At 42.5% G+C, this 24227-nt stretch overlaps 1 protein-coding gene across 1 annotated transcript; it reads left to right on the forward strand.

Moving 5' to 3' along the window:
- Positions 1 to 362: 362 nt before the first annotated feature.
- Positions 363 to 22071, forward strand: LOC308304857 (ubiquitin carboxyl-terminal hydrolase 2-like; the record flags this gene model as incomplete). Its single annotated transcript, XM_080749485.1, has 12 exons — positions 363 to 527; positions 12774 to 12821; positions 13782 to 13905; positions 14474 to 14585; positions 15139 to 15249; positions 15741 to 15805; positions 16226 to 16329; positions 16739 to 16819; positions 16990 to 17068; positions 19482 to 19589; positions 20414 to 20537; positions 21969 to 22071. The coding sequence occupies 12 exons, from the start codon at positions 363 to 365 to the stop codon at positions 22069 to 22071; spliced, it is 1224 nt and encodes a 407-aa protein (XP_080605611.1).
- Between the last annotated feature and the right edge of the window lie 2156 nt (positions 22072 to 24227).

The following is a 24227-nucleotide window of genomic DNA, read 5'->3' on the forward strand; positions in this document are numbered from 1 at the left end:
AGCGTGTAGTAAAAAGCTAACCTCGCCTCACCAGGCTTTCCCCTCAGTAAAAAGCAGTGAGCATTTTGAAGCACATCAACTCGGTGTTCAGTCAGTGCGCTCTTCACCAGACAGCAGAGGATAGCAGCAAGCATTCACACCATCTGATATTCTGAAGAAGTGTCGATAAGGATTTGGTGGCCTTTGTAACGTGGACTTGTAACCCGTAAGGATTCATTTCTTATTGTCTTGTGTTCCTGACCGGGCTGGTTAAGGTTGCCACAAACTGCCAGCATCTTTCAACCAACTCTGTCAAGCAATCCGACATCAACACAGCATCGGAGTCATTTATTTACAAATCGATATCCTTCGCCATCGTCAACATGCCCAGTATGCGACAGTCGTACACGGTGACGGTGCCGGAGGAACCCCCTCCCGCCACGGCTTTCATCCCGTTCGCCAAGCAGGACGCGCGGCGCAAGAGCGCCCCGGTGTCCCGCTCCATGCTGGTGTCCACGTTCGTGGGCTTGCTGATCAACCAAGCCAAGGTGAGTGGATCCACACAGACCCAGGGCACATTCAGCCTCAGCATACATACATGCGGGTTGATGATCATACAAATGTAGGCTACTGTTGGTTCTCCTGACACAGTTATATTTCCTTTCTTTTATTTTCTTTTGGATCGACGCAATGATGGCATGTAGCGCACAAGCTGTGACTTATTAATAATGGTCACTTTCACTGGCACCCTATTTTGAGCAATTGTCAATAACTATCAAAGATTTAAAAAAATGAGATTGCCTCCGCGTTATGTGAGCTTGTCTTTATTATTCTAGGCTTATTTTATAAAGGGCTTAAGTGGCTAAATGAGGTCATGAACGTTTTAAGTCATGTATCCTACATGTATAGGTCTTTAGCCATAAATCATAACTCATGTAGAGCACTTTTATTAGCGTCTTCAAAATAAAAGTGCTATACACGAGTTATAATTCATGGCTAGGTCTTTACTGTAATCTGTCCATTTGACAGATAGGGAAAAGCCCTATATGTCAATTGAGCAATCATTTGGGGAAAAAAATGATTATTTGATTGCTTGAAAGAATGAATGATCAATCAGATCATCTTCAGCCTGGCTTGCCCTCCCTCTCAATTTTGTGCATGTCATGATGTGACTGTGCCTTCATGGTGAACCAGAGTGCCCTGGACATGCCTGTGCCAGATGTGACTGTCATCATATTGTGCATTCATCCACCCTGGTGACATGGAGTGATCTGCTGACAGCTTATGTAACCCAGATAATGCTTATTATATGTTCTCTACACAGCAGCTGAGCAGTTTATCCTCACACATACCCGGCCTCCACGCTCCACCCCACTCAAACTGTTCTAATGTATTAACTGCTATACTACTAGTATAGCAGAATCTTTGTTCATGTATTTTTATAGAATAGACTTTATTGCATGCATATAGGAATTCTTGGAGCACAGCTCCTAGGGTCAGCATTTAATAACACCGGAAAAATAGAGACAAGACAAGAAATACAGGGAAAACATACATCCTACATAGGGCTGTCACGATATGACATTTTAGATGACGATTAATTGTCACACATATAATTGGCGATTAACGATGTAATTGTGTTTTTGTCTTTGACAATTACATTTCTGTTTGGCTTTTAGGCTTTGAAGTTGCACATGGTAGATATGACAAAGAACCTAAATATACAAAGAAATTATGGACATATTTGACAACTTACTACTTAAAAAATAACATTGATAGTGGAAATAGCCGATCTACAAGCTCACAACGCGTCGATGCGACGCGTTGTGAGCTTGTAGATCTGCTATTTCCACTATTTTTTACTTAAAAAATTATATATGAAACATTTTCAACATTCACGATTATGACGATTATGAAAAATAATCACGATTATGTAAAATAATTGCGATTAGACGATTATGTAATAATTGTGACAACCCTAATCCTACATGCAGCATATCCTACCATAAGTACTTCATAGTCTGGCTAAAAACAGTGCAAATAATAATGTATAGAGTGCAATTAATCTTTCACGATTCATAATTATTTTACGTTATTTTGCATGTGTGAGTTTGAATACTTTGTGAATCAACACTGCAATCCATAGCTTCATGTCCTACCCAGGATTCGAACATCAAACCTGGGTCTCCCACAAGTGACATCTACTAATACCTAGCTCTCTTCCCAGAGGGATAGATCCACTTGTTGGCATGGGGAGGTTGTACTTATATGAGCTTCAGGCAGTGTACATCCTGTTCACCAACTAGGTGGTTGAGACATTTACCTATCCAACACTACAATATTAACAGATTCAATAACAATATTGTGTGCATTCAATTCTGGATTGCAGATTTAAACGAACACACATTTCCATCACTGCAATATCAAACCAAACCAAAGTATTGTGCACCGTGCATGCACAGTATATTCACATGCATTCCAAGCAGGCATCAAGTAATTTCACAATAACTACTCAAATACAGCTTCAGACAGTCCAATTTATCACACTTTTGGGGATGGGTCTTTACTAGCCATAAATCATAACTCATGTAGGGCACTTTTATTAACGTGCCATCCTGTTCACCAACTAGGTGGTTGAGACATTTACCTATCTAACACTACAATATTAACATACCATACAGATTCAATAACAATATTTTGTGCATTCAATTCTGGATTGCAGATTTAAATGAACCGATTTAGACTGGGTGTCACCTATAAGTTGTTTTACCTTTGAAACCGAATGCCACTCTGTGTATTTGCTCTATTATAACAACATAATTAAACATTTAAACATTTTGAATAAGAATTTGAAGATTTTCAGAAACTTCAGGTTAGGTTTTAGAATCTGCCTCGGGTCTAAATGGGTTAAAACAAATGATGGCAGGAGTGTTCAAATTCACCTCCACCACTAGAACTTTGAACGAACATAAGCGTGTTATTTTAATTGCGGCTGTGTTTACCCTGCTAATGACACGTCTGTGAAGTGTCTATGTCAGGGATCCCCAATTTGTTTTCCCCAAGGGCCGAATCATGTCTAGCGTACCAAGCCGAGGGCCACAGCATTGCAGGGGGCGACGGTGGCGTTCCCACTACTCCAGCGACAGTTCCGAAATCGTCGTTGTCGGGTGAAAATCTTTAGTTCGTTTTGCATTTATCATTTTAAAAATGATTTACACTAGTGAAAACAGCCGATCTACAAGCACACAATGCCTCGCACCGCGAAGCGTTGTGTGCTTGTAGATCTGCTGTTTTCACTACTTTTGTGAGACAGCTTTGAATGATGAAGCAGGGCTTTACTTAGCAAAAGAACGTACAAATTTGGAGATGCGAGGTTTCCACCCGACAACGACGATATACTAGTGTTGTTGCTGCTCTTATACCACCATTATTACTGGGGCTGGTGGGGGCCAGACAGTAGCCCCCCGCGGGCCGCAAATGGCCCACGGGCCTCCTATTGGGGAACCCTGGTCTATGTCCTCTGAAAAGGGTTCTATTGGCCAGCAAATGGCAATGTCATCATCAGTAACATGCAGCTTTGTGACTGGAACCTTGAAGATGATCACTCCTGGTTTTCAGAGCTGTGTTGGAAGAAGTACACTTCCTTTTGTTGTTGTTGCAAAAGCACTGGCACTGGCATTGAAATCTACTTCAAGTACCAAAAGTAAAAGTGCTCAGCTCATTATGCAGAATGTTCCATTTCACAAGCCTTTTAAAAAAGTTTTCGAAATGTGTGAAAAAGATCTTTGGAGATGGAGAGTAGCCGATCTGCAAGTTCACAACACATTTCCATCACTGCAATATCAAACCAAACCAAAGTATTGTGCACCGTGCATGCACAGTATATTCACATGCATTCCAAGCAGGCATCATGCTTTGCTCACCTATAGCTCACTTCAAACAAGTCATTTCACAATCACTACTCAAATACAGCTTCAAGTTCAGACAGTCCAGTATATCACACTTTTGGGGATGGTTCCAAATTGGAGTAGTTGTCCCCCCCCGCCCCCCCCCCCCACCCCCTTCTTTTTACAGCACCTGTTCTACAGAAATAAGCCCTCATTTAGCACTCTGATTAATGTTTGATCGGCTGTAAGGATCTGCCTCATCTTTGATCTCAATGTTCTGGCACAATAACATGTTTATTGACTCTGTGCCGGCTGCTTTCCCCCGTCCAAATACTGCAGAAAAATCTCTTTAACCACTTTCAACCTGGCCTCCCCATTTTGGGCATGCCATTATAGGCGAATAGTTGATGTCTTGCTTTGTAAAAAGTATAACATTTCTAATGAAAGCTTGGCATTTTTTGAGATTTTTTATGTGAAAAAAGGGAATCGTCTTCACTTACAGATTATTTGAGAATACAGTACAAGCTTTAGATCACACTGACCATCATCAGGTATGTGGAGATGTGCACCTGTCCTTGAAGCAGGTGTGCAGAATGAACTTTTCTTACTATAACATATGTGACACAGTCAACAACTAAGTAATTTTGTTTCTATGTTCAGTCAGTGTTTTTAAAAAGCATTGACACAAGGAGGGAAGGAAGCTCAATGTTGTTGTCCCTGCGTCTGAAGTCCTGTTAAGTGATTTGAAAACTTGTGTGAAATGGGGACCTTCTGCATAACGAGTACTTTAAACTTTTGGTACTTTAAGTACATTTTGATACCACTTTTTACTCAAGTACATTTTTTATTCCGGACATTTACTTGTAAACAGCAGAGTATTTCTCTGTTGCAGTATTGACAATACTTAAGTAAAACATTTTTAGTACTTTTTTCCACCACTAGCAGCAGGGTGGCAAGTGGGACTTGGTGGCGACGTTGCGTAACAGGATGGAACGGCCTGATAAGAAGCGCGGGGCGTGTCCCAGAGAATGTCACCTTATCTGGTCCTCTGTGCAGCGTACAGTTTGTAAAGGTCCATGGGTTCTTCTTAGAAGAGCCGACAGCCTGCAAGTGTGTGTGTGTGTGTGTGTTAGAGTTCTCAACGGGCCTGAAAATTAAGGCCCGGCCCTAACTGGGCCCTAACTGAGCAGGCCCGAGGCCCTACCCGACCCTAATAGTTAGCATACATTTTAGGCCCTACCCGACCCGAAAACCTTCGGTCGGGTTGGGTATGGTCGGGTCTATCACATAGTAATAGTAATAAAATGATAAAAACAAGTATTTTATTTTTTCTTTGAGCCCGAGGCCCTACCCGTACCCGGCCCGACTAATTAGCATACATTTTAGGCCCTACCCTACCCTAAATGTCGGTCGGGTTCGGGTATGGTTGGGTTCGGGCAGAATTTGAGAACTCTAGTGTGTGTGTGTGTGTGTGTGTGTGTGTGTGTGTGTGTGTGTGTGTGTGTGTGTGTGTGTGTGTGTGTGTGTGTGTGTGTGTGTGTTTCAATTTAACAATTCAGGCCTGATTTTATACTTGGTTGTATTAATTAGAGTGTCGCACAGAGAAAATAGCTCATCTACTTGTGGATTCTAAATTGACTTCTTGTGAAATTAACAACTAGTTGGACAAAAACACATACCATGGTGGTGTTATGCATGCATGAATGTGTGTGTAGTGTACTCTGTTTTCAAACAAGGGCATGTCTGGCACTGACAGAATTGTACATGTGCACAGCCACGTGCACACGTGGGTTAGAACAGTTAGAACAACACTGTGCGTGTGTGCGTGTGTGCGCGCGCGCGTGTGTGTGTGTGTGTGTGTGTGTGTGTGTGTGTGTGTGTGTGTGTGTGTGTGTGTGTGTGCGTGCTGGGGGTGTCAAGCATCAGACCACAGACAGAAATTAATTAATCCGTGGGGACCTGCTGGGACACTTAGCTACTGTACAGTACAGCACATTACAGTATGGTACAGCTCAGTAGACTGTTGGCACAGTGAAACCTATCCTCACAGCCATAGCTGTCTACTGGTCACTTTGAGCCCATACTGTATGGCAACAAATGGCGAGCTTGAATCTTCACAGAACAACAGCACACAGAGCAAAACAAGTGAGACCGACTGGGGGACTGCCTCATAGGTCGAACTCCCGTTGGGTCGAACAGTGTCGGCAGGTTAGATAATCACCTGCGTCACGGTTACTGAGGTTAGGGTTAGGGTTGGGTTTAGGCATAGCTTTACTGAGGTTAGGGTTACGGTTAGGATTTGGTGACATGTTACCACCCACTGTCTTAAAAATATCATCTCATATAATCTCATATTCATATTCACCTTTTGTGTTTTCTCGTAAAGTAATGCCTTACTTGTTCATCCGAGGAGGATGACAAGGAAAACAAAAAAGTCCTACAAAAACAATTCAAAAGTAGCAGATCAATTTTTGAATTTGAATTTGAATCATGAAAAGTAACAGCGTTGTTAGACATGAGGTTATCACCTGGAAATATGCACTGAGCAGTGGTTGGAAAGGGCATATACTGTAGTATAAACTATTACATGAAACAGTACAGTAAACAATGTCTTGTGTGGGGTTTTTTATACTATGGGACTCAATATAATTATGTTTAACTTAAAAATATAGAAACTATACATACTAGTAAGACGCCTCAGGGCGACATGCGAGGGCGAGGTTGCGCCAATTCTTGGACATTTGGCCAGTGATGTTCAGGTATATCGGACCAGTTACCCATATATGGAGACCCCTGCATGATAGTCAACAATGTGATGTCAGAACATGCCCATATACCGGTATGGGCATTCACAGATATGCGCTTAATATTGATGACATCGGGACAGGGATCTCCATATACAGTATGAGCATAAAACAGACAAGGATGTAATTAATTTGCAAGTGTGACTCGTGATGACATCAGCGATCTCCAAATATGGGCATAAAAGGGACATCAAGCCAGAGCGGCAAACCCATTCTGTTAAGAGTGGTTCCTCTGACATCACAGTGACGTCAGAGCGACAAACCCATCGCCGCCAGTATATCCATATGAGTGAAACCGACAAGATCATTTGTTTATTTTTGAAACACAGTTCTTATTTGACGCAATATGATAAAGGAATTCAGAATGGGGGGGGGGAATAAACAGGACCCAGGTAGGATGTGTAAAAGATGTCAGACTTCGGTGCTATAGCTTTTTTAGAACTAATAATAGAGAGTGGAAACACGTGTGTGTGTACACACACACACACACACACACACACACACACACACACACTTTGTCCACTCCTAATCACACTTCAGCTCCAAGAATGTGTCCTCTGAGCCCGTGTGCCAGAGCGGGGGCAGCGTGCAGACCGCCGCTATGGGACGGCTTAGTATCGCTGGGGTGTGACAAATGGCAGAGGAGTTCCACCGACAGGCAGCACTGCCAGATTTTGGAGAGAGAAAACAACAGCTCTGTAACTCAGAGTGTACACATTTGTACACTCAGAGTTAGGGGGGCCCATGCAAATAAAACATTTGTGAACCACTAGTACTAGTGTAGCCTACTATGGACTCCTAATATGCCATAGTGTCATAGTAAATCAGTGTCATACATGTTCTGAAGAAAAGACAAAATATGAACATTATAATGGCGTGTCGATTTAGCAAAATCATTGCGATTATCTCAGATAATTGTGATTTGGCCGGTTATGTAATATTTGTTTGATTGATAGATTGAATATTTTATTAGACAGGAATTTAAAAACGGCACTAGTACAGTCAAAACACTTAGTCTAAAACAGTCTTAGCAGTCTTGTTTCCATCGGGGTCCTTTGATTCAATTCATCAACAAAAGTAACACAAAAAATACAATACCAATACAATACCAAGTATAAAACACTATATGAATGGGGAACAAACGGGGGGGAGAAAGGGGGTGGGGGGGCTACTGTCTTAAGTGACAGGCCTGTGTGTGTGTGTGTGTGTGTGTGTGTGTGTGTGTGTGTGCGTGTGTGCGTGTGCGTGTGCGTGTGAACACATTACAGTAGTGTACATTCTGTGTGTACATTCTCTACTGTGTGCGTCTGGTCACGCTGCCCTGGTTCCACTGACGCTCGCTGGCTGCTCCTCAGCCGTCAGCAGGGCCGTCGGAGCGGAACGGGACTGATGTTTTCTGTGTCATCAAGTTACACTGTCTGTCTCCGTGTTCCCTTCAGCCCCATGTGGGCTGCAGCCAGGCGCTGCTGCCTGATTCGGTGAGAGAAATAAGCAAGCAACCACTGGTCTATGAAGAGCCCAAAAGAAGCGACCTAAAATATTTTACTCACTTTAAACCATACATGTGCAACTGGCGGCCCAGGGGCCACATGTGGCCCCCACCTTCACTTACCGTGGCCTGCAGGTTAATACCAGAATACTGATATATTATTGATTTCAGCTGTTCCAATTCCAAACATGCAAACATGACCTTCTTTAATTACTTACAGTCTATATTAGCAGTTGAATGCCTAGGAAAGCGGTACACAGTATGTCTAGAGTCATCTCATCAACATGGATCACATTTGGCGCCACCATCAGGAAAAAAAAAATAAACTTCTTTGGACACTGCTCCTACAGATTTTGCCCTAAAATCATGCAAAGCACTACACAGTATGTCTACAGTCACGTCATCAACATGGATCTGTCCCATTTAGCGCCACCATCAGGCCGATCTTTTTTTACATGCGACCTGATGGTCTCTTATCTCCCGATTAGGGAGTCTTACTGGTATAGTAGTATTACAATTTTAGCATTTTTTTTTTATGTTCAATGTATTTGTATTTAAAGTTGTACCATGTAACTTTTTTTATAAAACAAATCTTAAAATTGTCCTAACTGTTAAATCGCTAAAGTTTTAGAACACCCACTCCGTTCTTTTCAGCTTCTGAAGCCTTCTCTTTATATGTTTTCTATGATCCTGGCCGTGGACCGGATTTCGCGCCAAAATGACGTAATCTGCATCATCTGTATACGTTGTGTATACGTTGCCCAATCACATCGCCGATCATGCACACATGGTACACTACCGGCCAATCACAGCGCATCTTGAAGTGGGGTCGCCATATTTGTAGTCGCCCGTGTGTCTCTTTACTCAAAAGGTAATCTCGCCTACCAGGCAGGGTGAAGTAGTCCGTTTCTCCGGAATGCCTGAACGCACAGGAACCAGGGACCCCTCTAAAGATAGCTCTCGGCGTTGTGGAGGCAGACGCGGGGGTGTGAAGGTACGAAAAACGGGCGAAAGACGCGAACGCGACCGCGGTTTGCTATAGGGCTACTGACCACTAGTTGAGCATCTTACACAGTATAGCTTTAAGTTCATAAAGTATTATATAAAGTAAACTAAATGCATTTGAAATTAAATCAAAATGTTACATTTCAGGATTCCAATTAAAAAAATAACAAGATAATTCAGGATTCCAATTCAAAAGTAGCAACAATAGAGATCTACAAGCTCAAAACGCGTCGCAGTCGCTGGAGATGAGAGGTTTCTGCAATATGCAATGTGGCCCACTGGAGTGAGTGTGGAAATATAGTGGCCCTCTCCATCATCACAGTTGCCCACCCCTGCTTTGAACCCTATATTACTGGCAAAACGTTGGGAGCTTGTAGCTTTGTTGTGAGCTTTCATAAATAAATATGTGGTGTTAAAAACATTTTAACACCACAAATAATTCTGGCACGAAATGTTTTCAGATGGAGGACAATGCGGACAATTACATATTAATTTGGGGGGGGGGGGGGGGGGTCCTTGTCATGAAAATGTTTGACAACCGCCTTTTGGAGGCAATGTTCCAAATAAGCATCTATACTACAGGAACTAACCCCCCCAAAAAACACAACCCACGCAACTATCAATATTTACAAGAAGCTTCACAGAAAAACTATCCCAAACTTACAGTATAGCGGATATGGCAACACTGCCGCAGGGCCCCTCAGCAATATATAATCCTGTAAGTATACCGCGGAAACCGCAGAGAGATCCCTGGAATTACAGTAGCACGGGGAAGCACTGGTCATCCATTTAAGCACGAGGCTCTAGTTTATAATTCATCTCTGCCGCGCTCGGGGAGAAGCTGAGGCTCCGTGCAGAGACATGTGATTTCATCATTAGTTCGGCAAGGTCCCCGACGCCGCGCCACAGGGTCAATGATTGACTCGGTGGCACTTGGAGCGCCAGGTGGTTCAAGTGCCACCTGCTATGACACGAACCTCTTCACATACGGTACAATACGTTGTGTTGGCGTTATGTTACGTCAATACGTGTTCATTTCGTTGACTGAAACTATGACGAAAGATGTTCGTCGGCTACTTCTTTTCACCGACAGAGACTAAACAAACGCTAAATAAAAACTAAGCTATGAGGACTAAAACTAAGACTAAATATCTTGACAGTTTCGCAAACGAATAAAAATCTTAAGCAGGGACTAGTGGAGTAGAGATCCAGTCGAACTAAAAGGCAAGTCACTTTTTTTTGGAGTTGCCGAAAGTCGGGGGGGATGAAGATTTACTATTCTGACCCCCTGGTTTACAACTTCTAACGGCGCTGAGTCGGTTCATGCGACCTTCGCAACGCTCGACCCAGCGACTCGCTCGCTCGGAGGTGTCTCACGTGGCTCGAGGTCGCCTGAGACGGCGCGCCTCCGTCGCCTCCACCTTAACCGAGGTGCTTTTTTGATACATTCGGACTGAAAGAACTGTAAAAAAAGGGACTCCCAGGATATACAGTAGCGTGGTCACAGAGGCATTATGGGTTATTGGCAGAGGTCAGAACAGGTGATGAAATGTCCGGGAACAAGGGTGACACACATGTTCACACACACATGGCGGTGCAGCCTATGAGTCTGCGTGACTGCAAAGTTGACATACAGTACATACTATCACACCAACGTACGAGGCTAATACAATGCACATGGAATGTACCGTAGTTGACGTCACATGTTCTCAGTTCACATGCAGATGCACACCGTGCAAGCTGTCACAGCACTATAGTCTCCTGCACAGCATTAGCAGCGCTGTATCCATGGTAACTGGAGAACTGGACACTTGGCCTGTTTTTTATACCTGCATATACTGTATATACCTGGGCTTGTGAGAGAACTGGTCCAGGGTTTGGAAGGAGAACTTCTTGGCCTCTTTCCTGTTTTACATGTTATAACCCAGTGGTTCTCAACCTTTTCAGGCCACAACCCCTAAAATTATCATATTTTAACTGGGGATCCCCCCCACCCCGATGAGCACTAAGAGTTGAGGCATTACATTTTGTATGACACGGTTCTATTGTGAAAATAGCAGATCTACATGCTCACAACGCCTCGCATCTTGTGGTGTTGTGAGCATGTTCGGCTATTTTCACAATCACTGCCTCTAATATTTGACAATTTGGCCAATGTTTAATTTGTCATTTTAGATTTATTAAAAGGTCCTTAAATTGTTACTTTAGAAATGTGTAGACAGTCTAGATACCCTCTATACACTTAAAAACTTTATGTTGGTTTGTTTACTGTTGAGTGAGAAAAAGAATGTTGTACATTAAGTTAATCATCTGGGGTCCCCCCAAAATAATTTGGGGAACCGACCCACTAGGTTGAGAACCACTGTTATATAACCCATGTCCAATCACTCACTCATGAATGAGGTGCATTGTTATCATTCTGTGTGCAATATAGGAGATGCCTTTTGACCTCCATAATGGTTCTTAAGATACTGCACAAGATTCTGTGTCAAGTACAGTATACATAACAGGCAGGCAGGCGGGATTTGCGGGAGGGGGGGTTACATAAAAGTGTGTAATGTTTGCCATGACATAACTTATCAGAATGTCATTGGTACCACAACGTTTGAGTGCAGGTGTAACTTTTCAAAGACCATGACATCGTCAACCAATGCTAGCTGTCTGAACCATGCCCATTCTTACAAACTGATGCATGCTGTCTTCCAAACAATGTAATGGAATCTGCATTGGCAAGTTCATTTGCAGTGTGAGGCTAGTTTATTTGTATAGCACATTTCAACAACAAGGTAATTCAATGTGCTTTACACAAAACATCAAGCAAAGGAAACAAGGAAACGTTATAAAATGGCATTTGAATACAAATTAAAGAATTATAAAAATATAACAAATTCAATAGTAATGAATACTGCAGTGATTACAAGCCTTAGTGACCAAAACTAGTGCCACTAGCTCATTGGTAACAAAAGGGTAGACACTGGCACATGACTATAGTATATACCAAAAGGATCTTTATTCAAGGCAAGCATAAGTTACACTATAAGTGAATAAACAGAACCAAACGACCAGTCAATATGAGTATCATTGTGTAAAAAGCAGTGTGTGGTCGGGAGACTGTAATGTGCAACACGGATGTTTTTAATGTGTAAACCCAAAGGACAAAGATACGTAAACACAGAAACAACCTTTTGTAGAAGAGAGGAGTGAGGAGAATCTGTGCCTCCCTTTTCCCGGCATTCACAGATATTTTATATAGCCTGGGAAGACACCAGGCCTAGGTGGAGTCTGGGGCTCTGGAATAAAGAACCTTATCTGGCCGCAACTGCAGAGTCTGGGGGTTCTGATCCAACGTGGTTTGGCTGAACGTCTATTCATGGGGAGGCACAGATATTTTATACAGGCGGGCCGGGGAGGGTGATCTTTGTCACTGCATGCTCTTGTTAAGAATGAATGAATGTACAGTATATGTTTAGGTTTTCTGCTGTGACTTGTATTCTGATATTATATTCTCTGATCCATTCACTCACGACAGGTTTTATGACCCCAATGACACAACAGCAATCTGGCTCTCATTTTAAATAGAACCTCTCTCTCTCTCCTCTGATTCAACAGAATAAAAGTCCCCAGGGCCTGGTGGGGCTGAGGAACCTAGGAAACACTGTGAGTATCCTTAACGTTCATGACTGTACAGTATGTTACGCGTTAAACATTTCGACTTCATAGTTATCTCAACATTATATAATCACAACAGTGCTTGAGAGAGAACACTTTGTGTCTGCTCTGATGGACAAAACATGAGCTATGTCCATGTGACTGTACCTTCAGAACAATGCATGACTGTACTGTGTGCCTGGCATCATCAGAATGCTGTTTAATAATAATATTAATAACATTAATTATTGTGGGCTCGCTGAAAGCGAGACCAGTATGTTCTCCTAAATCTCCTTCTATTATTCTCCTCAAAACTGACCGACAGTACAAAGGCAGGGCCTTTAGCCAATGAGGGAGCAGCGTTCTTGGTGAATTCACCACCAACAAGCGCGATAAATAACAACAACACCCACATGAAATCTTTTGTAGTTTTTGAAATATTTAAATTGATATTGGGTATATCTTTATGCTCATACATGGTGTTCCATCATCCATGGGAGCCCAGACTATTTCTAGTTAATATTGTCCTCTCTAGAGATGGGGTCTTCAACATGGGGGTCTGTGACCCCTAGGGGATCCTCAGAGTTACTACAGGGGAGCCACCAATCTTTGTGTGAAAGGAACCTAAAACATAAAATATAATAACACTAGCATCCCTATTCAAGTCATCTGATGCTGTGGTTTTCAACCTTTTCAGGCCAAGACCCCCAAAATAGTAATCATATTTAACTGGGGACCCCTCAACCCTGATGAGCACTAAGAGTTGAGGCATGACATTTTGGATAACCATGGTTCTATTGTGAAAATAGCAGATCTACATGCTCACAACGCCTCACAACGCGTTGTGAAGCAGGGGGGTCCCTGCTTCATCTCTCTCTCTGCTAAGGGATCCTGAAAAACCTTGATGAGATTCTTGATCCTTCTCATCCTTTCTGCCTTTACATCGTTCTGCTGTTTCTCTCTCCTCAGTGTTTCATGAACTCCATCCTGCAGTGTCTCAGTAACACTCCAGAGCTGAGGGACTACTGCCTGAGGAACACGCACCGCGCAGACCTCAGCAACAGCTGCAAGGCCAAAGCTGCTCTCATGGACGGTAAAAAGAAAGAAAAGCCTTGTTTCGTTTATACTCTCAGAGTGGCAAGGTATTCCTTGCCCTGATGATGACCAGTGTGTTGCCTAACAGAAACAAACTTTACAGTATTACCCGTATTGCGTCCAAGATCATCGGACTTCCCACCCCCACACTTGCGGAGATGAATGATAATGCCATCACACGCTTAGCACTGTCAATAACAAGTGACACTGATCATCCTCTGTATCGCTACTTCGACCTCTTGCCTTCGGGGCGTAGATATAGAACCTTGACGTGGCACAAGGTACGGTTTAGTAGGAGTTTTGTCCCCTCAGCCATCGCTGCACTAAACAATCTGCTAAGCAAGCGCCCCCGTCGCTAGGATGGTTTTCTGTGACTAGTGGGGACCTGATGATCTGTCCTGTGATGTTTTGTGTTATATGGTTTTGTGTTGTTTTTGTGTTGAACAGACTGTGAAGACAAATTTCCCCTCGGGGACAATAAAGATTATTATATTATATTAGTGTGGGTCGAAACATGTCATGATTAATCATTTAATTTTGTATTAATCTCTCTCTCTCTCCCTCAGAGTTTGCCAAGCTCACGCGGACCCTGTGGACGTCGGTGAACAACGAGGTCGTCAGTCCCTCAGACTTCAAGACCCAGATCCAGAGATATGCTCCCAAGTTTGTGGGCTACAAGTATGTCTTGTCTTCTCTTCTGCTTAGAATTTGCCAAGTCTCTGCCACGGACACATTTTGTCCATGTGTGGACATATTGATGAACCCCTGGACTGGGGTCTCCCTACACCAGGTCTCTTCACACACAATGTAAAATAGGACACTAGGGGTTCATGTGGTTGAAGCCTGATTTATACTGGGTTGTACGGTGGTGTCTTGCACCATAAATAGCCGCTCCACGCACTCACAAGTCACCTTGTAGACGGGCTGTTTTCACAATGAAGTCACCTTGTAGACGGGCCGTTTTCACAAGTCACCTTGTAGACCGTCTGTTTTCGGCAGGCAACTTCTTCGTACGACTAAGTATTATTAATTAAGCATTAATCAATTAAGTCTTTTAATATCCTTTCACCATGTCCACCAATACTTAATTACTCTCTGTTCACCCATCATTTTTCCCTTTTACATTAAATAATGAGCATTTGGAAATAACAATCTCTCTCTCTCTCTCTCTCTCTCTCTCTCTCTCTCTCTCTCTCTCTCTCTCTCTCTCTCTCTCTCTCTCTCTCTCCAGCCAGCAGGATGCCCAGGAGTTCCTGCGATTCTTATTGGATGGTCTCCATAACGAGGTGAATCGGGTGGCGGCGCGGCCCCAGGTGTCATTAGAAGACTTTGACCAGCTCTCGTAAGTCATCCCGTCCGACGGCTGCTTAACCCGCACGCCCTTCATGGGAGAGAGAGGAACTAATTCACTACATACACAAGTATACTTACAAGTATGTAACTCAGAGAATGTACAAATTAAACTACGGTAAATGGACCCTAACAGTCCGGGGGTCCACGGGCTAACAAGTGTCAATTTGGGGGTCCTTGACATGAATAAGTTACATTACATCATTCAGTTCCATTATGAACACATTGCCCTGTGTCGTGGGTTTCAGTCATTCAGGTGGAGTTGATTATGCAAAGAGAAAGACTTAAATGACAAGCCTTCTCAGTTTTCCCTGTTAAACAATGACATCTGGAGTCTTGATTTGATTGCGAGTGAAAATAGAGCCGAGTTTACTCTCTCCAAGTTGAATAGAAATGGAAGATTTGATCGTGTGGAAAGCACTTTAATATTGGGTTTGACCGCAGACATTTGATTGATTTCCTATTTATTTCGTGCCTCCACAGAGATGATGAAAAAGGGAGAAGGATGTGGAATAAATACCTAGAGAGAGAGGACAGCAAAGTGGTCGGTAAGTGCCTCGGAATGAGAGGATCTGATTGGATTATGTGTGACTGAGTGTGTATACAGCTGTGTGTGTTTCTTCAAGTAGAACTGTTTGGGTTCTTCATGTAGAACTGTATACATCCGTGTTAATTTTGACAGAAAATTTAGATTTTTGCACTGCGACTTCACTTGTAGATCAGCTATTTTCGGAACGTGGCGCTTAATTGCATGCAAACAAGCTTAAAACGACTTTTAGTTTTTACTGAATCTATTATTCACTAGTCCCTCCCTAACATGTTATTCTAGTTTCTATTTATTGACAAAATTGTCAGTATATTTCAGTCATAGTTTTAGTCATCATAGCTTTAGTTTTTATTTAGTTTTCGTCAGTGAGAATCAGTTTTAGTCGACACTGGTTTACATGTGTGTGGTTTTCTCCCTGCAGAGCTTTTTGTGGGTCAGCTGAAGAGCACGCTGACCTGCAACGACTGTGGCTTCTGTTCCACTGTATTTGATCCTTTCTGGGACCTGTCTCTGCCCATCGCACAGGTCAGCACACGCCCTCGCACGCACCACGCGCATAAGCACATACATACACACACTTTTTCCAAATGTCAGTATACTAATTAAATGGCCCAGTGAACACACGGTCCTCCATGTGCTCAAACGATAATTGGTCTGCCTTCTAATTAAGAACATTTTTTAATTCCCCTTGTCTTTCATTCATTCAGTTGGTCTTAATGGCTTTTCGTTATGTAACCCAAAACACGAGGCCAGGCCCTCGCTGAACCTGAAAGTTCCACAATATGTTGCGCATATCTCACGGGCTTTAATATGTTACGTATATACAGTATGTCCTTTCGCTTATCTCCTTGTACTTATCTGAAGAATTTACACATGACTCAAGTCGGCCAACTCTGACTGAATTGCGACCTTTGTCTCTGCTGGCTTCTTCCAGCAGGGCTCGGGGGAGGTGACTCTGAGCGACTGCCTGAGACTGTTCACCAAAGAAGAAGTGCTGGATGGGGAAGAGAGACCGGTACGTACATACTAAGATGCCCTCTCAGCACTCTGCTCAGCAAAAAAATCCATAGTGTTCATCATTTGACACCGAGAGGGAGTGATTTAAGAACAGCACCTCATTGTCCTCTCATGCGTGTCTTTCTTTAACTCTCTCTCTCTCTGTCTGTCTCTCTCTGTCTCTCTCAGACGTGCCAACGGTGTAAAGCCAGGAGAAAATGCACCAAAAAGCTCACCATTCAGAAGTTCCCTCAGATCCTCGTGCTTCGTATCCTTTCCGTCTTTATGAGTTGGTGTACGACATTCAAGCTTGACGTCCAGTTAGAACGCAGGAATATGGTTTCATAAGACTGCAATTTGATCCTGTCTTTCAGAAAACGGTCTTATATTTGACGATCTTAAAACACAGTGTGAGATCGTAATAATGTGGCTGGAAAAAATACCCTAATATCCTTTGTCATCTGCCTCACTTCGAGTCACGGGCATACACTTCCGTGTACAATACATTTCCAGTTTTCCCCCACACTATCAGTTATATTTTCGTCCATGCCCCAAACTTCTTTGCCTTTTTTGACTATTTTGAAAAACATTTAGAAGGACAACTCCGCCCTAAATCACTTATAGGCTCATTTTCCCATTTTTATATTGATCCAAAAGTACTGTCCATGGGGTTCAGGCAGAAATGTCCCTGTTGTCCAGTTTCCCCAGCAGAACCCAGCAGCTCTCATAGCATAGAGTGGAGCCTATCGCTTTTACACTATTTGTTGTAGTGTTTTTATTTGTACTTGAATGTGTTACTAGTTGTCATTACAAAGTAACACATCCATGCCATCGTTGTCCCAAAAAGGCCATCACACTCTGCTAAACAGATGTTATGATTTTATGTGTTTTGCCAAGTCCCGGAAAAGATGCCCTGTGATTTGCCAGTACAGTCACTTTTATTGGCAGTTGTGCCGAATGCTCACCAGAAAACATGATTTATGAGATTGTCCATCTAAATATTTAGTACCTAACAGCTAGCGACACAGTCAAATCCCATGTGTGTTCGTTTTTAAAGTGAATGAATGAATGGGCCTGTGAGTGTGTGTGGGTTGGGTGAATCTCTACTCTTTAATCTTTATCGCGACAGCTCTAGTGTTTGGCCTTCACGTAGGAACAGATACCCTGATTACAGTGTTATGAACTTTGGCTAACTCATTTTATGATAGATTAGCTTAGCCCTGCCTCCCCTGCAATGACCTGATTTGGGGGGCTCTTCTCCCTCCTTACATTTTTCTAAAGGGGGGAATGGAATGACCTTCTACTTTTTCAGTGGGGAAACCGCAGACTCAGCGTAAACTTGTCTTCCATTGTGACTGAAAGTAGACCTCCATCCTTTCACTTCCACTTTTTTTTTTTAGCTGTCGTGCACTGTTTCTTCACCTGCACTTCTCTCTTTTACACAATCAATTTAGGATTGCTGGAATGTCGTCTAGGTCAATGGTTCTCAACCTGTGGGTCGGGACCCCCAGAGGTGTCCCCAAATTATTTTGGGGGGTCCCCAGATGTTTAGCTAAATGTTAACATTGTTTTCTCACAATTTCTAAAGTGACAATTTAAGGACTTTAAAGACCTTTTTAGTACCTCTGGTCAAACATTGTTCAAATTGTTATACATTAGAGGTAGAAATTGTGAATATAGCAGATCTACATGCTCACAACGCCTCGCAACGCGAGGCGTTGTGAGCATGTAGATCAGCTATTTTCACAATGAAATAGATCGAGTCAAACTAGATGTAATGCCAACTCCTACAATTCCAAGTGCTTGTGCAGGGTGGGGGGTCCCCAGTTCAAATGTGATTGTTTTGGGGGTCACGGCCTGAAAAGGTTGAGAACCAGTGATCTAGGTCAGAGGTTCTCAAAAAATGTTGTCTCTTTTGTCAGCACCCCTGAATTACCTTTACTTTACAGTACCTTACATTTATGTCCAATATGTAAATCTTTCCCCCTAAGATACAATGTCACGAGGAAAACTTGAATGAAAAACTGACAGACAGTCAGAAAGCATCTGAATTTACAGGGTCACCTCCAGCTTGTTTACAGAAGGATGCTCACAACTTTATCGTGATTGATTATCGTCATCGTTTTGGTAATCATTCTTGGTCTGGATAAGAGGCAGTAAATACAGTAAATGATTTAGATTAGAACATAAAATTAAAGAGTAAAGACTTGAAGGCAGTATAGACCAGGGACGTGCAGAGAATGTTAGAGAGGCAGGGGCTGAAATTTCTAAATCGAAAAAAGCAGACCTCCAAGCTCACGTGTGGTGAGCTTGGAGGTCGGCTATGTTTGGTGCTTGATACCACACTTAACTAAAGTCAATACTGGAGATGTGGCGTACGGCATGGATTTCTACACAGAGAGGGCTATTCTCTCAACATAAGATGCTGCATTCAGTTCAGGAGAGTTTTGACAAGTTCATTATCTTGAATGCTGCCTTCTGGTATGGCATGTAAAGGGGGCATTTGCATTTCTTTCACCAAAGTAAAAACTGCATTCATGGTCTGGAGAGGGCACCTTTTACAGACAGATAAAAGGGCAGTGGCTCAAGCCCCCTTTGATGTCTATGTGTGCTACAGTACATGACTGTATTGTGATGTGATAGCACAAAAGTTCAGTTCCTTGACCCACCGTTTCCTGCAGACCTGAAGCGATTCTCCGACCGCGAAGTCCGGAGCAGCAAGTTGTCCACGCGTGTCAACTTCCCCCTGAAGGAGCTGGACCTCGGAGACTACGCCTCGGAGAGCAGCTGTGAGTACAGGAGCTAGAAAGCACCCGGCTCCTATAGAGTATAGAGCAGTGGTTACAAAACCTTTTAGGTCGGGACCCAAAAGAGACATTAGACATATGCCCGGGACTCAAACTAGTGAAATAGCAGATCTACAAGCACACAACATGTCACTTCGCACAGCGTTACGAGCTTGTAGATATGCTATTTTCACTACTTAATTTTTGTATTTATTTTATTTATGTAATTTCTTTGATCTGTTTGTTTGTATAAAACTATTTTGTTTTTATTATTATTAACAAGTAAAGTCTTTTGAAATACGCATGTTTTTGTAATGTAGGGATAGAAAATGAGATTTTTGCTTGACTCGTGACTCATAGAAATTGGTCTGTGACTCATAAATGGGTCCCAAGTTCCAACACAGTGGTATAGAGCAGGGGTTCCCAAACTTTTCTGGCCCAAGGCACCCCTAGAAATATGATTTTCGTCCGAGGCACCCCTACATTATATTCATAATTTTCACTCCCAGGACCTTATAATTATTGCATATTTTAGAGATAATGTTACAAGGAAAACAAGCCATTTTGGTTAGAACTGACTGAAAATAACATACTTCAAGTTTAAAATGATACTAAATAAAAAGATTTTTAAGTGTCGAAATAAATTCAAACTATTATCAAATTATCTCACGGCACCCCTGGACTGCTGTCGCGGCACCCCGGGGTGCCCGTCACCCACTTTGAAACCCCCTGGTATAGAGAAAGGAACAGTAGGATCTGAGTTTAGTCCATTTTGATTGAAGTGGTGCCAAATAATGCACTAATCCTTCCCTGTCTCTTGCGTGCAGTGAACACTGCGGTGTACAACCTGTATGCCGTGTCCAATCACTCTGGCAACACGTTGGGAGGCCACTACACAGCCTACTGCAGAAACCCCTCACTGGGAGAATGGTACCGCTACGATGACTCCAGGTGAAAACTCCCTCTACTTTAAAGCCATTTAGACCTGAACGCAAATCTGTGTCACTTTAGATTTGAACCACTTTAACCATTATTTAATGCTTTAACTATTAAAAAAACAGCAGATATACAAGCTCACAGCGTGGCACTGAGTGCCACGCTGCGAGCTTGTAGATCTGCTATTATTTTCTTTAATTGTGAACATTTTGTGCAAGTCTTTGAATATTTTTGACACGATTCTATAATTGTCTTCTAAATCCTTCTTCTAAATCAGTGGTTCTCCAACTTTTTCACGTCAAAATTTCATGTATTTGGCCGCGGACCCCCATCTCAAAATATGTTGTTCCAGGGACCACCCAGAAGCAAATATTTGAGTTACAAATATTTGCTTTTAAAATGATATATTGCATGCAGTAGTTAGGCAGCATGGTTCATTGCCTTAATGACCCTGAACTTTGATTCAACTTTCATGGCCACGTGTCATGATTTGACTATGATACAGTGTCTGAGTCATCGTGGGCAGAGTGACATACATCCATGCAGAGCCTAATTAAATGGCTTTGCAATTACAAAGTAGTAACTTGCTTTATTTCACTTTAATGATGCAAAGGTGCGTACTCATTGTGTTTTATTGACAGTAAGTCAAATGGTGCATCTTAATTACATGGAGATAAATCGAACACAAATGTGCACAGTTGTGTTCCAATGAGAACAGTGGCAGTATACAGAGTATATCAAAGTCCTCCAACAATAATATAATAATTGTGTCAGACAGTCATCTACGATGACACTGTTTCTCAACCACTGGTCTATGGGGAAATAATTAAACATTTTACAAAATCAATATATATAGCGTACCTTTGCTAATTGTATTAATAATATGTTTAAATAATCATTCATAAGAGCATCAGATTTTTGTATTTTAATTTTTGCCTTTATTGATGGATAATAATAGTCTGACAGGAATTGGGGAGAGAGTGAAGGGGAATGACACGCAGCAGCCTAGGTGCCCGGGCCGCTAACCTAACTGTCTGAGAAAATATATACATACAGTATCTTTTTGTTGGCAGGTGGTGTCGGCTGGTCCTTGAGTATTGTTAAAATGCTATTCTAATGGTCCAGAGATATTAAATAAAAAAGGCTGAGAACCACTGAGCGTCGTCACAAAGACAAAGTTATACGTCCCTATATCAGTGGTTCTCAAAGTGGATTCCAGGGACTCTGTGGGTTCCTTTAGGGGGGTCTAAATTGACCCCTATAAGTCTGTAACTTACCAACCAAATGGACCATTCAGGGTCCATTTGGTTCCATTTGTACAGTTCCATTTGTACAGTACACTGTCAGAGTTAAGGGGAGACCTTGAAATATAAACGTTTGAGAAACACTGCCCTATACCATCCAATGCTCTGAATTAAAACTCTTGATGTTCTCCTCCTTCTGCAGAGTGAACCCCATGTCATCTAGCCAGGTGTGCAGCAGTGACGCCTATGTCCTCTTCTACGAGCGGGCCAGCCAGAGTGACGACACGTCGTGCAACCTGCTGTGATCCCTGCGTCGTCTGGAGAGGACAGCGATGGACCGACGCGGGTCCAGGGTGGTGTCAAGACACTGCTTTACACAGGGCGGCAGGGGCTCAGGAGGTAGAGCAGGCCATCTTGGAATCGGAACGTTCCTGGGTTCGAACCCCCGGATTCTCCTGGCTGCTGCGCGTTGTTGAAGTGTCCTTGAGCAAGACACTTGAAACTCGAACTGCTCCCCGTAGAGCAGGTTGGCACCTTTGCGTGGTTCCCTCTGCCATCGGTGTGTTAATGAGTAAATGGCACATTGTAAAGTGCTTTGGAGAAAGGTGCTATAGAGATGCTCTGTTAAGCATTTTATTTAATTGTATTTATAGACTGATGAGAGCATTGCTTTGTGGACTAGTGGGCACTGGACACGCAAGGACAGGGATGCTCTAGCCTCTCTCAACTCCCGTCTGTCTATGCAAAAAACCTGATGACTGAAGCAGCTGCTTGACTGAAGCACTCTCGGTTCTCAATCTCATGTAGATTGACACGGAATGGACTTTGTCTACCATTTATACGTCTACACACTCATGAGTGTGACATTATACTCAGAGAGTGTACACATGTAACCAAATGGACCCCTATAGGGTCCAAATGGATAAATTAAGTAAGGATTTTGCTATGTGTTCGTGTACAGTACATGTGCCTGTGCAAAATGTGTGTGCATGCGCGTACAGTTGCTCTTGTGAACGTGTGGGCTAGCTGTACCAGTGCCAGGAGGGAGTGAACTTATATAAGGTTCTTTATGCACTTTGAACACGTACTGTTATTATGACGAAGGTCACTCATTTCTAAAAGCTCCTTCGGAAATGACTGTGGCTTGTAAATTATTCTATTTAAATCGACTGTCTAGTCAGTGTGTGTGCTTGTCATGACTGTGGTGTCCTGCGCCATCTAGTGGTGGAATGGACCAGTGTGTTTCGAAAGGGTTTGTGAAGAGATGATCTCATGTTTTTTACAGTGGAGATTCAGCAGTGGTGGACTGTAATAAAGCACATTTTAAATAATGAAGTACTGTACTCAGGGGTCATCGCCATGCTGGCTTGTGGTGCATTTTTGTCAAACGTTTTGCCATGGACATACAAAATGACTACACAAACACATAAAAGAGTGAAGAGTGAACAACAAATGGAACCAAATGGAACCGTAGAACCACCGTCCTAGTGGACTCCTGATGTGCCACACATACAGTAGTGTCATAGTTAGGGCTGTCACAATTATTACATAATCGTCTAATCACAATTATTTGAGGTAATCACAATTATTTTGCATAATCGTCATAATCGTTTCCATGTTGAGAAATGTTAATATAGTTACAAACATTTTCAAAAAGTAGTGGAACGCGCTGTGAGCTTGTAGATCGGCTATTTCCACTATCAATGTTCTTTTTTAAGTATAACATTTTCAAATATGTCAGTAATGTCTTTGTATATTTAAGTTAGGCGTGTCATGAGCAATGTGCAACTTAAAAGCCCAAAAGCCAAACAGAAATGTAATTGTCAATGACAAATCAGAGTAAATCAGTGTCATACATATTCTGAAGAAAACCTGGAGACTGGCATTGTGTAATGGACGAGTACCGGGAGCTCCGCCCCCACCTTTCCCTCCACGTTACTGCTTTGAAGTCCGACATTCCTCACTCAGTCATTCAACAACACTGTCAGCACGATGGAGGAGAATGTCACACACAGACACACTGCATGTCGCGTTTTGGACCCAGAGCCTCGAAATCTCTTCCAAATCCGTCAACAAGACCTGGCATGAAATTAGAAAAATATGTAGGCCTATTAAAACAAAGCAGCAGAGAATACAGAAGTTCTCTGCTGGATTCAGAGCCGTTTTTCACTGACTCGGAAAGATTTAAATATGAATACACTGTATTGGCTAAATGGCTCATGACTATAACATCAACACCTTATTTGTTATGTTAAATAGCTACTGATTATCCCCCTTGGGATAATAAAGATATCTCTCTATCTATATCTATTAAGTGGCCTGCCTAACATAAACCATAAGCATACTACCATCATCATTATCAGCACAGACTTTATTTGTTTAGATCGATTCATGCCATTATAATGATTAGTGTTATTGACCTGGGCGGAATATGAGTTACTTTCATCAAGTCATATGAACT

This window comes from Nannobrachium achirus (genome assembly GCF_963921795.1).
Source record: "Nannobrachium achirus genome assembly, chromosome: 19".
NCBI classification, from domain to species: Eukaryota; Metazoa; Chordata; class Actinopteri; order Myctophiformes; family Myctophidae; genus Nannobrachium; species Nannobrachium achirus.